This window comes from Chelonoidis abingdonii, chromosome 4 (genome assembly GCF_003597395.2).
Source record: "Chelonoidis abingdonii isolate Lonesome George chromosome 4, CheloAbing_2.0, whole genome shotgun sequence".
Lineage (NCBI taxonomy): Eukaryota > Metazoa > Chordata > Testudines > Testudinidae > Chelonoidis > Chelonoidis abingdonii.
Genome location: NC_133772.1, coordinates 24,262,721 through 24,275,033, shown reverse-complemented (window position 1 = coordinate 24,275,033; position 12,313 = coordinate 24,262,721). Strand labels below are relative to the sequence as shown.

The 12,313-nt window shown below is 55.7% G+C and overlaps 1 protein-coding gene across 1 annotated transcript in view; it reads right to left on the bottom strand.

The window, feature by feature from the left end:
* Window positions 1-6,418: 6,418 nt before the first annotated feature.
* Window positions 6,419-12,313, bottom strand: part of LOC116831712 (receptor-type tyrosine-protein phosphatase V-like) — an 88,763-nt gene continuing 82,868 nt past the window's right edge. The window contains exons 37-39 of the mRNA XM_075064713.1: window positions 11,801-11,958; window positions 11,091-11,226; window positions 6,419-8,035 (exon numbers count right to left, since the gene is read on the bottom strand). Coding sequence (XP_074920814.1) covers window positions 7,976-8,035; window positions 11,091-11,226; window positions 11,801-11,958 — 354 coding nt within the window. The 3' untranslated portion in view covers window positions 6,419-7,975. The remainder of the gene's footprint in view (window positions 8,036-11,090; window positions 11,227-11,800; window positions 11,959-12,313) is intronic.

Here is a 12,313-nt window from a genome sequence, read left to right as displayed (position 1 = left end):
GGTCCATGCACGCCATGCTCTCTCATTACTTGTTTATGTGACTACAACTATAGAGGCAACTGGCGTCCAGGGACTTCTCCGGAAAGAGGATTTGACAAGCAATGCGGTAGGGCTGCTGGCTCGACAAAACAGCCCCCAAATGCCCACAACAGATGAGCGGTGGCTTGACCTGGGACCCCTCCCTGTGAGCCCTGAGAAGGCCAGTTTGGGATCCCAGGCACCTGCAATTAAACCCCTCCCACAAACCCCCTCCTCTAGATGGTCCCCTCTGCAGGCTTTCACACTAGTGCCTCAGTTTCGCCTCTCAAACAGGGAGGATAACCCTCTGAGCTCTTTGCAGGGGGGTGATGTGGTGGCTTTGCGTGCTCGTACTCTGATACCAGAGGGATGGACCCCTTCCAGAGGTTCATGGAGAATTTCCACCCTGGTCCATTGATCCGGGGAGTTGGGGGGCTCCCCCAGAGTTTGACCTTCACCTGGGGAGGGGGAGTGGGCCCTGGATGCTGCTGGGCTGGAGTAGGGATAAATGCAAACACTGCTAACATGCTGCCCAGAGGCTGGGGGTGGGTTTGTTTTTCCACTTCTCTTTCTCCCCCTCCGGGGCTCGTGGCTTGAGGCCTGGGAAGTTACTCATCCAAACCGCAGGTCCCAGGACACCCTGTGTAAGCAGCTGTGGCTCCAGCCTCCGCTGGAGCAGTGAGAGGGAGCTCGTCAATCCATCCTCATCACCCTGTCAATGTCCTGGGCGGGGGGGCAAAGAGACTCTGGGGAACAGGCCACACCCAGACCCAGCCTGGCAGGAGATGGCCTTGTGTGACCCACTGCTCAGGATGGGTCCCCTTGGGCCTGATCTCCTGGCGAGAAGAACTTGCTGTCGCCCCAGCCTGGGATCTGTAGCAGCTCCTGCTTTTCACCCTAGAGGCTCACGCTGCAGTCCCTGGTTGGGGCATCATGCTAGCAATGGCCAGTGAGAAAGCAGGGTCCTGAGAACACCTGCTCCAGGAGCTTGGGTTCTTCCTTGGGCAGTCACAATCCTCCCGCTGTGCAGGGGGGGTTCATCTGCCCCAGGTAGGGTTAGCACCTGGCTGGTATTTGACCAGCCTGGCTGGGTTTTTTACAGATTTGCCAGAAAAATTAAAATCTGCACTTCTTTTTTTAATGTGGGTCTAAAGATTTGCATGATTATCCCAGAACACTGGGATAGCTAATGTTAAAAGTTTCTGTGTCCCCCTAAAGATGCTACAGTGTTCTCACTTCCAAATTTCAGTGACAACAGACCAAAACTGTTGAACATACAGCAGCTGTTTGCCCAGTGCCCACCAACACGCAAGTGCACCATGCGGGTGTGTGAGAGAGGGTCTAAGTCACACAAGAGTGAGGAGACGTGAGGCATATTAAATAACTGGGGTGATGGTACGAGTGGTCCCAGGACACCACCGAAAAAGAAAGACTTGCATCAGAAACTGCACTTTCAATGGCTAAAGGAAACAGATTACAAAGACAGGCTGGCAAAGTGTGCTAAGAAAACAAATGCCTATTTGTTATCACTGATGTTACCTCTTCATTTATTTATATCTATATCTATATCTATCTGTATGTGTTCTCTCTCTAGAGGGTTAGAAAACCTGCCTTATTGTGGTTGACTCCAGGAGCTCAATCTATTTATCTTAGCAAAGTGAAGGTTAGGAGGGGACTTGATGACATAGGTACTTACGTGGCAGGGCCACCCAGAGGATTCCGGGGGCCTGGGGTCTTCGGTGGCGGGGGGCCCCTGCTTCGGCAGTAATTCGGCAGTGGGGGGTCCTTCCACTCCGGGACCCCCCGCCGCCGAATTACCTCCAAAGACCGGGCTGCACTTCGGCGGCAGGTCCCGCTTCAGCAGTAATTTGGCAGCGGGGGGGTCCCCACTGCGGGTCTTCGGGGCACTTCGGCGGCCGGTCCCGGAGCAGAAGGACCCCCCGCCGTTGAATTACCGCCGAAGACCAGGCTACACTTCGGCGGCGGGTCCCGCTTCGGCAGTAATTCGGAGGTGGGGGGTCCTTCTACCCCGGAGTGGAAGGACCCCCCGCCACCGAAGACCTGGAGCGGAAGAAGCTCTGGGGACCCAGGCCCCGTGAGAGTTTTCCGGGGCCTTTGGAGCAAGTGAAGGACTCCACTCCAGGGGCCCCGAAAAACTCTCCTGGGGCAAATTGTCCCACTTGCCCCCCCCCCCGGGTGGCCCTGTTACATGGGGAACAAATATTTAATAACAGGCTTCTCAGTCTAGCAGAGGAAGGTCTGACATGAATGGCTGGGAGTTGAAGCCAGACGAAATAAGGTGCATGTGGTTAACAGGGCTTGTATTGAGGCAGGTCTCTGGCATGTGCTGTGCAGGGGTCAGACTGGATGGTCACAATGGTCCCTCCTGGCTTTGGTTCCCAGCCCCTTGAATGGCACTTTCTTGGTGTGGGTTGCACACACCACAGCCCTCTAGAGGAATGATGTCAGGCCAGAGCGCTGGCCTGGGGCTAAGGCTGAATGGCAGAGCAGGTCCCCGGGGCCTGATGCGTGCGTTCAGTCACTGGCACACGGAAGGGATAGCAAAGGCAGGGAATGCTGACTGGTTAAAAGACAGCTATTCTAAGAGCTGTAAAATCCACATGCTTGAAAATTGTTATGCCTCAAGGGAGGTAGTAAGCCAAAGACCCACATCTGGAGTTATTTGAGCAAGGGGTTCCCAAGATCCAGCTCCCCTAAAAGTCACATTTACAAAAGTCACCTGGTTCTTCTAACACACACACACCTGGGAGTCAGATTACAGCCCTGATCCTCCTCAAACTGATCTCAGCCACTTAGGCTGATCTGGCCCCCACAGCCCCTTGGTGGAAGCAACTTCTCTGGAATTATTCTGGGTAGACCTCAGGGTCCCAGACTGGGCCTGGCTGAGGAGAGCACTCTCTGCCAACAGCTGCTCCAGCCCTGCAGTGGACTGCCTCCTCTGGGGACTCCATTAGGCCACGGCTTATGGGGCAACCAGGAGTCCAAACAACAGTCCTGCAGCCTCAGGCCACATCTCTGGCCCTACCCCTGCTCTCTGCTTCGCACCACTGTGCCCGGCTGCTGGCAGGGGAACCCAGGCCCTTCCCCTTCTCTGGGTTCTAGTCCAAGGACACAGGCAACGGCTGGTTGTACAGATCCACCCCTGCTTTCTCTCTGAGTTCCTTCCTGCCCCAGCCAGTCTGCAGGCCTTTCCCACGCCCCTTCCCACATCCACGGTCTCCGTGGATTCCCCTCAGACTCCCCTCTTCCTTCAGGCCCTGGATGAAACGGAGCCACCAGTACCAACTTCACCGCCTTCCCCAGGCCTCAACTCGAGAGCTTCACTTATTGTCCCTGACTCTCTGCTGCTCAGCTCAACCCCTACACCCCAGGGCTGGGATTTTGAGTCCTACCTGAGAAGCGAAGTCCCCTCCTGTAGCCATTCTCCAACAGCAGGACCTCCCAAGCTCCCTGCTCCCCTCCATGCAGGGCTTTCTCAGTCCTTGTGTGACGAAGTGGGGCTGTTCTTAATGTTTCCCCTAATACTGTGTGGGTGCCTCAGTTTCTGGCTGACACTCTGTCTCCTGGCAACTAATGGCCCGGGCCCTTGCCCCCTGCAAGGAGATGCTAAAGGTGTGGGAGAACAAAGGGGTCAGGTGACCTTCTGGCCCAGGAAAGGAACTCAGTAGAGAAGGAGGGGCTGGAGGGGTTTCAGTTTGGAGCTGGCTGGGGAGAGGGAGTGCGGGCAGACGTGGGTGTCTGGCTTGCTGGGCCCCAGAATGGGCCCCGGCTGAGGGGTCCCATTCTCTGTACCTACAAGCTCTGTTTTAGACCGTGTTCCTGTCATCTAATAAACCTCTGTTTTACTGGCTGGCTGAGAGTCATGTCTGACTGTGAAGTTGGGGTGCAGGACCCTGTGGCTTCCCCAGGACCCCGCCTGGGTGGACTCGCTGTGGGAAGCTCACAGAGGGGCAGAGGATGCTGAATGCTCCAAGGAGAGACCCAGGAGGTGAAGTCGTGTGAGCTTCTTGTCCTGCAGACAGTCTGCTCCAAGGGAGAGGAGGCTCCCCAAAGTCCTGACTGGCTTTGTGGGGAGCAGTTCCAGAGCATCGCCTGGGGACTCCGTGACACCTTGTAAGGAAATCTGACTCCTCACCAGATGGACCTGCTAACTGACCTACTTAAAATCCCTGCAGGTGAGCACTCAGGCTCCTATTAACCCTCTCAGAACCAGCATGAGGTTTAGACTCCATTTCAATCCACATACTGTGGAGTCCTGCCCTGTGGGAGCTTTCTGAGACAGGGTCTCATTCAAGGTTCTCTATCTGGCAGTCTTGCCCCATTTAAGAGCTCTTCACAGCACTCTAAACTCCACATGCAGGCTCCGATTAGGAGTATTATCAAGGAAATTAGCACTGAACAAACAGAGGGAAGGTGAAAGATGCCAGTAAGCAGCTGGGTTAATGCAATCCTGCTCCTCGACTGGTTCATGGACAATGGGACTGACTGTGATCAAAGGAAAGCAAGTCGCTGGGACATTTTGGTCCAGGGGTTCCAGCTACACAACCCCTAACATGAGCTGCTGAGAGCATTTTCAGATTCTGCTGACTTTTGGGAGGGCAGAGCTAGGGAATGGGGGGCTGGAGCAGTGCGGGGTATTGGATAAGTGCAGGGATGTGGGGGTTTGGAGGGCATGGGGGGACCAGTGCAGAGATGTGAAGGTTCGGAGGGTGTGAAGGGATCAGTGCAGGAATGTGGGGATTTGGAGGGTGTGGGGGGATTGATGTCGGAGTTTGGAGGGTGTGGAGGGGATCAGTGCAGGGATGTGGAAGTTCGGAAGGTGTGGGGGGATCGCTGTGAGGATGTGGGGGTTTGGAGGACGTGGGGGGATCGGTGCTGGAATATGGGGATTTGGAGGGCATGGGGGAATTGGTGTAGGGATGTGGGGTTTGGAGGGTGTGGGGCAATCAGTGCAGGAATGTGGAAGTTCGGGGGGTGTGGGCAGATCAGTGCAGGAATGTGAAGGTTCAGAGGGTGTGAAGGGATCAGTGCAGGGATGTGGGGTTCGGAGGGTGTGTGGGGATTGATGCAGGGATGTGGGAGTTCAGAGGGCGTTGGGTGATCGATGCAAGGATGTGGGGGTTCAGAGGGTGTGGGGGGATCGGTGCTGGGATGTAGGGGTTCAGAGTGTGTCGGGGGATCAGTGAAGGGATGTGGGGTTCGGAGGGTGTTGGAAGAATTGGTGCAGGGATGTGGGGTTTGGAGGGTGTGGGGGCATCGGTACGGGGATGTGGGGGTTCAGAGGGTGTGAAAGGATCGACGCAGGGATGTGGGGGTTCAGAGGGTGTTGGGGGATCAGTGAGGGCATGTGGGGTTTGGAGGGTGTGGGAGGATTGGTGCAGGGATGTGGGGGTTTGGAGGGCATGGGGCAATCAGTGCAGGGATGTGGGGATTCAGAGGGTGCTGGATGAGGGGTCGACCCCTTTGCCCCATAGGGCTGCACGCTGGCACAACTCCTGATGTGTCAGCGCAGTCCAAACCAATGACCCTTCTTAGTGCCAGGGCTCATCCAAATGCTGCATTTTTGAAAACCCAGTCTGATGGCTGAAGCTTTGATGAAGAACTGGGTTTCCCACAGGGTAGTTTCTCTGTGATCCCTTGATGGATAAGGGATTATCCTCAAAGAGACCTTTATTCTCTGGATCTCAGAAGCAGACCCATGGTGGAGGGAGGAGCTGGGCACCTTCCCCTGCAATGACATACACGGGGGGGGGGGGGTAGTGCCATCTGTCCCCTCCTCCCTTCTCTACAGATACTCCCATTCTCCACAATTCCTCCCCATGGCTGCTCCACCAGGCCATCCTTCCCTCCCCTGCTCCCCTCATTCCCCTTGCTGCCTCCAGCCGTGGGGAAGGGCTCTAGGTTCCCCCTCCCCATGATGCTCCTGCTCCTAGGGGAAAGGGGAGGTCAGCACACGGCCAGGGAGGAGGCTCAAAGGAGGTTTTAGCTCTGCCCCCAAATCCTCCCTTATATCTATACTCCCCTTTCAAAACATGCCCTCACTGACTCCCTGCACTGCCCAGCAGCTCAGCCTGTGGGGCCCCCGCTGATGCCCACTCCTCCGTAGGGCAGAGGGCTGGGGAGCACAGCAGAGACAGGACACAAGGAGAGGACACAGGGCAGTGACAGCGCTAACACTCAGCCAGTGCCTGCTGGGGCTGGCTTTGTCACTGCCAAGGAGCCAGAGGCAGTGGAGGGGCAGCTGGGCTGTGGGACGAGGACGTGCGGAGGGTTAAAATAAAAACAACAACAACAAAAACCAGGCAAGTGTATTGTCCAAAAACTTCATTTACGCTCAGGTCAGCTTACCCGGTGGTGCCAGCCCCAGCGAATGCAGCTGTGTGTGTTCAGGTCCATGCTGCAAATTGGAATCAAGACAAACATCTCCGTCGTTCTTCCTATTTCCTATAGCACCCCCAGCCCCGATGCTGGCACTCTGTGGGGGCATCGCCAGCTCCAGGGGCCAGAGTTAAGGTCCCATTGCGGGGGTGGTATGTTGCTGTAACCCCACGTCTCAGTGGGATGAAGAGACAGCTCCTCTAGCGCAACCACTGGAGGACATGGCTGATACACATGCTCCCCTGGTAGAGGGTAGCAGTGTGCTGAGGCCAAATTAGTGGATAATGTTTTTCCTCCACATAAACTGGCAGGCCTTAGAGACAGGGTTATATGGAGGGTGACTGGCCAGCAAGAGTCTTCTCATTTGATTGTTATTCTTGGTTTTGCTGTCGTGCCTTGGCCCCTGCTCACGGGCTCTGCATAAATGTGGGGTGACATGATGCTGTTGGAAGGAAGGAGTCCTGCCACTCTTCTCCCAGCTAGGAGAGGCGAGAGTCCCATGTGAAGGGTTGTCCTGAGGGTCTGCAGAGGTCTGCTGCTCTAGCAGTTGGGACTCAGCTCTCGGGGCCGAGGTACCGGGCTCTGACTGCGATGGGACAGCCGGCTCGAAGGGGCAGCGCTCGGAAGCCAGCCGAACGGCGTGCTCCCGGCGGGTGTGCACGGCTGCCCTTTGGGGATGGTGCCCTTCAATCCAGCTGGCTGGAAGGTCGCAGGCCAGGCCAGGGTGTGCGGTAAAACCTACCATTCGTTAGAGGACACTGGCTTCTAGGGCTGTTTTCTCTATTGTTCATACACATTGCTTAGTGATCTATTTATTGAGAGACACCCCTGTTCCCCTTGGTCCTCTGCCCTGAGTCACAGAGTCTCCCAAAGGCACTAGCACACCCAGAGCGTCCGCTCGACGCTCTGAGAAGCAGTGCGTAGCGCCTGGGCCTCCCAGACCTCCTGCTGGACGGAAATAAGCATCACCCAGCAGCCTGCTCAGTAGGGTGCACTGGCTCTGAGCCAGGTGTGGCAGGAAGGGCGCCCCATGTATTCTGTCTTGTACTCAGTGGGGGAGGGAGGTCAGTACGGAAGCCGGCAGGATCCCAGAGCAAGTGCTACGGTGACTGGATTCATAAACCTTCCAGAGTCCCAGGAATCCCAGGCAGCAGGGATGCAGCCCCGCTTAATGCTTTGAATCCTGGACAGGTTCCTATGCCCTGCGCTGGGTGCTTGCAGGCTGAGTGGGCTGCAGCACTGTGGACAGCAGAAGGGCACTCCTTGCGGGAGGCTGGTGCAGCCAATGCATGTGCAATAGGCTCTTCCACTGTGTCCTGGGAGAAGAGACCAGGAAAGTCCGAGATTCTGAACTGCTGATGCAGGCTAACCCAGCCTTAGCTCCTCATCCGAGTTGGCCTCAAGGGGTGGGGAGCTGACTGGTGTATCTGCCCCAGGTGGGTCCCCTTCTCTCCGGAGGGAGCTTCAGTCAGGTTTGTGCAAATAGCCCTGTGATGCGCTCTCCTCAGCCTGCCCCTAGTGCCGGGCTCTCTTGGGGGCAGGAGCTGCTGTGCTCTTCCTAGGGCTGTTTCTGGGTGAGGATGTCCCGGATGCACGTGTACAAGAACACATACTGATCCTGAAAGGAGGCAGGAGACAGAGAGGTGTTCAGAGAGTAATTCTAGGTCAGGGGGCTTGACCCTGCCTCAGAGACACCAGTCAAGCCCACTGACTGTCATGACACTGTGGTTCTGCAGTTACCCCTTTTAATATAACCAGGTCATAGAAACGGGATGAGACCTCAAGAGGTCACAAAGTCCAGCCCCCTGCACTGTGGAAGGACCTGGACCACCTTGACAGGTGTGCGTCCAGCCTGCTCTTAAAAACCCCCAGTGACGGGGATTCCACAGCCTCCCTTGGGAGCCTGTTCAAGTCATTAATGAAAATATTGAGTAGTATCAGAAGTAGGAAGGACCCCACTAGATAGCCCTTTCCAGCTGGACAGCAAACCATTGATAACCACTCTTGGAGCACAGTCTTTCAATCAGTTTGCACCCATCTTATGCCACATTTCTCTAGTTTGCTTATGAGACTGTCATAGAATCATAGAATATCAGGGTTGGAAGGGACCTCAGGAAGTCATCTAGTCCAACCCCCTGCTCAAAGCAGGACCAACACCAACTAAATCATCCCAGTCAGGGCTTTGTCAAGCCTGATCTTAAAAACCTCTAAGGAAAGAGATTCCACCACCTCCCTCGGGAACCCATTCCAGTCCCTTCATCCAGCCCATACTTCTTTAACTTGCCAGCAAGAATACTGCGGGAGACCATATCAAAAGCTTTGCTAAAGTCAAGGAATAACACGTCCACTGCTTTCCCCTCATCCACAGAGCCAGTTATCTGTCAAGTGGGACTGTGTCAAAAGCCTTAGTAAAATCAAGATCTCACATCTATTGCTTCCACACATCCACTAGATCAGTAATCTTGTCAAAGAAGGAAATTAGGTTGGCTTGTCATGATTTGTTCTGACAAATCCATACTGGCTATTCCTTATAACTCTGTTATCCCATAGGTGCTTACAAACTGACTGTTTAATCATTTGTTCCAGTATCTTTCCAGGAACCAAAGTTAGGCTAACTGGTCCATAATTCCTTACGTCCTCTTTGGTCCTCTTTTCAAAGATGGTAAATTCCATTCCTGAATTCCTGGAATACAAAGAATTTCAGAACCCAGCACCATTAACTGCTCCGCACTGGCCCTGCTGGTGTTTGGATACTCTCCTTGGGAGGAGTCTGTATCAAAGTCAGGCCAGACAGCAATTACAGTTACACTGCAGAACAGCTAATGGGGCTGGGTTCTGGTCTAATGATGCGCCTGGGGGAGTAAATACAAGTGATTCAGACATGGAGAGACCCTTTGCGGGATCTGGAGTGGGGATGTGTAGCAGGAAGTGTCCTCAGGCTTTCCTGTTGGTTATTGGCCTCTGGGAGAACTGACCACCTCACAGTTCAACTGCAGTTGGCCATGGTGGCACCAAAGTTACAGTTTCACCCAGGGAACCATGCAAGATAACAGCAGCCTGGCCTAGATCCACAGCCACGGGTAAGCCCTGTGCTTCCGTCCCCATGTGTGGTCTGGTGGGCTCAGGTCCTACTGGCCCTTTCCTTGCCCAGCTGGGCAGTGGCTGGGAGGGGCAGGGAGTGTGTATATAAGAGAACCTCGTGTGTGAGCTCTCCTCCAGCTCCCAGGGCCCACGGGGCTCGGATTAATTCATGAACCTATTGGCTGTTTGCAGGGTGCCTGGCAGCAGGGACGTTACAGAAGGATTCTGATTATCAGTGGGACCGGGAATGTGAGGGAGCTCGTCTCTAAAGGCTTCTGCGAAATAAACAAATTAACTTCAAAAGCACATCTATGGAACCAGAGCTCGGCTCAGTCTGTGGCCAAGCCCAGCCTGCGCAGGGTGAAATGCTGGGATTGGCATCCTGAGGCTGGTGTCACAGTACCATCTAGTGGTGCGATGTGTTTGCGCCGCTCCGAATGCAGCCTCGACTCAATCTGCCATTGGAATGTGGGCAGAGGTGCCTCTGATGGCCCTCTGGGCTCCTCACCCTGACCTTCAGGCGAGCTAGGTGTCTCCCGTTGGTGCTCTGGCTACAGGGCACAGGTCGGGAAGGCTCAGATAGGCACTCGGCGTATGTCTACACTGCAGCTGGGAGCAACAAACGCATGCTAGCTTTGAGCTACCACACTAAAAATAGCAGCATGGACATGGCGCTGACAGTGGCTTGGTCTAGCCACCCAAGCGCAAACCCACCTGACTCAATAGCTATGGACTCAGGTGGCAAGCCTGAGCCACCACCCGTGTTAGCGCGTGTCTGTCCACCTGGGCTGTGATGCATGTTCCTGGCCACAGTGCAGCCAGACCCTCAGACACTGCTGTAATGAATGCGATGTAAGAAACTATCTATAAGAGAAGGTGACACAGAACAACCCAGGAGACGTCCAGTACCCAAGTGTACCAGGGCCTGTGGTTTTCAGTGCCCAGATCCTGAGGGGGAGGCGGCAGGGGATTTTCCCACATGGGAACAAACTAGGGGTCCATGCCCTGGCTGTCCAGGATGGAAGAGCGAGCAGGGGGCTAGGACTGTGAGGGTTTCATTTTCAGCTCTGCCTGGTTGTTTCCTGGGTCGGGGCTGAGGGGAAGCTGCTGGCTTTAATCTTAACATCGAAGGCATTCACCCTGATCCTCTGAAGTTTTTAGGCGCCTAACTCCCATTGCAATCAGTGGGATTAGGTGCCTAAATGCTATTGAGGATCTGGGCCTGAGAGTCCTTCCCCTGAGCTCCCTGCTGGGCTTGGGGCAGATGGAGTGACCCCCCACCATGAGCTGCTCCCCTGCCCCCTGAATGTCTCCTGGTAGGGCACGGAGAGATGGGCACAGAGCCCTGGCTAAGAATCACGCTGCGTGTTGGGCTCAGAGCAGGATACCTGCCTCGGCGAGCTCAGTCGGGGCCAAGGCTGGGTGGGTAGAAGCTGCTTGAGGAGATAGGAGGCTGACAGAGTTCAGGGGTCCCTGGGTCTGTTCTGAGAAGCTCTCCCTTATTGCACCCAGTTCCAGGCCTCTGTTCTGCACCTGGCCATTGCTTTCCTAGGGCACACCTGGCCCCGACGCCCTCCCTCCTCACCACCTACCAGCGTCGGGGTCATGAGGCAACAGCTTCTCATCAGCCTGAGGGTGACTCCATAGACATCCACACTTCGCTCCGCTTTCATCTGGTGCAGCAGGCAATCCAGGGCGATCAGCATCCCCATCTGGCCAATGCCACTGCTGGAAGGGGTAGCCGATGGAGGGAGAACCATCAACCCTTCTGCCACCCACCACGCAACTCATGACACAGGCACAGACATAGGAGATAGGCAAGGCCTGGATAATTACGGAGCCCATCTCCTGGCAGGGCAGGGCACGGACCCCCTGGAGAGAGGGACATTTACAGAGACCATGCCCAGGCAGGGCTGGGAAGCTGGCCTGGCCTCTGCATGATCACGAAGGAAACCAGGGCATCTGGGCACGCTGGGTGTTCACGACTGGCTATCTGAGACTGCGCCCCGAACCAGGCTCTCTGGCCAGCCCTGGCATCTCACAGCCCCATGCTGGTTCCCCTGATGGGGCCGCATACCCTGGCTGTCAGCAACCAAGCCCTAGTCTGGCCCTGGAGGGACCTCGGGTCCTTATGTCTCCCTGGAGACCAGCAGGGGAGAACTGTCGGGTCATTTGGTCAGCCCCAGGCTGCTTTGTGATTGGCCTAGCCCTGCAGCTGGCTCTCCCACAGGGATGTTCGTCCAGGGGGTTCTGGCCCTGGAGGACTCACGAGGACATGGAAGAGGGAGTCACGTGACCGTACCTGCAGTGCAGGAGCAGTGGGCCGGCTCGCTTTCTGTGTGGCATGCACCGTCTAACTGCGGTGAGGAACTCCACCAGCAGCTGGACATCTGGCTGCTGCTGGCATCCCCACAGAGGATACAGGAATCGCTGCACCTGCCTCTCCTTCACTTTCTTCTCCTGGCAGGACAGAGAGAGCTGCTGTGGTTATGGAGGAAGGGGGCATGTGCATACGACAGGACAGGCCTGGACACCAGGGGAATAGGGAGAGTCCTTCCTCCTAGCCTCTGGCCCACAGTGATGCATTGGGTCCTGTAGCGCTCCATCACCTAGTCCGTCTATGCTGGGTCAGCAGTGCCCAGCGGTGGGGTGCTACAGTGGTAGCAGACAGAGGGACAGGAGGAAAGTGAAGTTAAAGGCAGAGCTGTTCTCCCTAGGTCAGTGGCTCTGCTCCAGCCCTCACACTGCATCCAGTGGCATCTGTGTGATGAGTTAGCAGTTCTCAGTCAAGGTCCCAGGGGCCTACGTCTCCCAG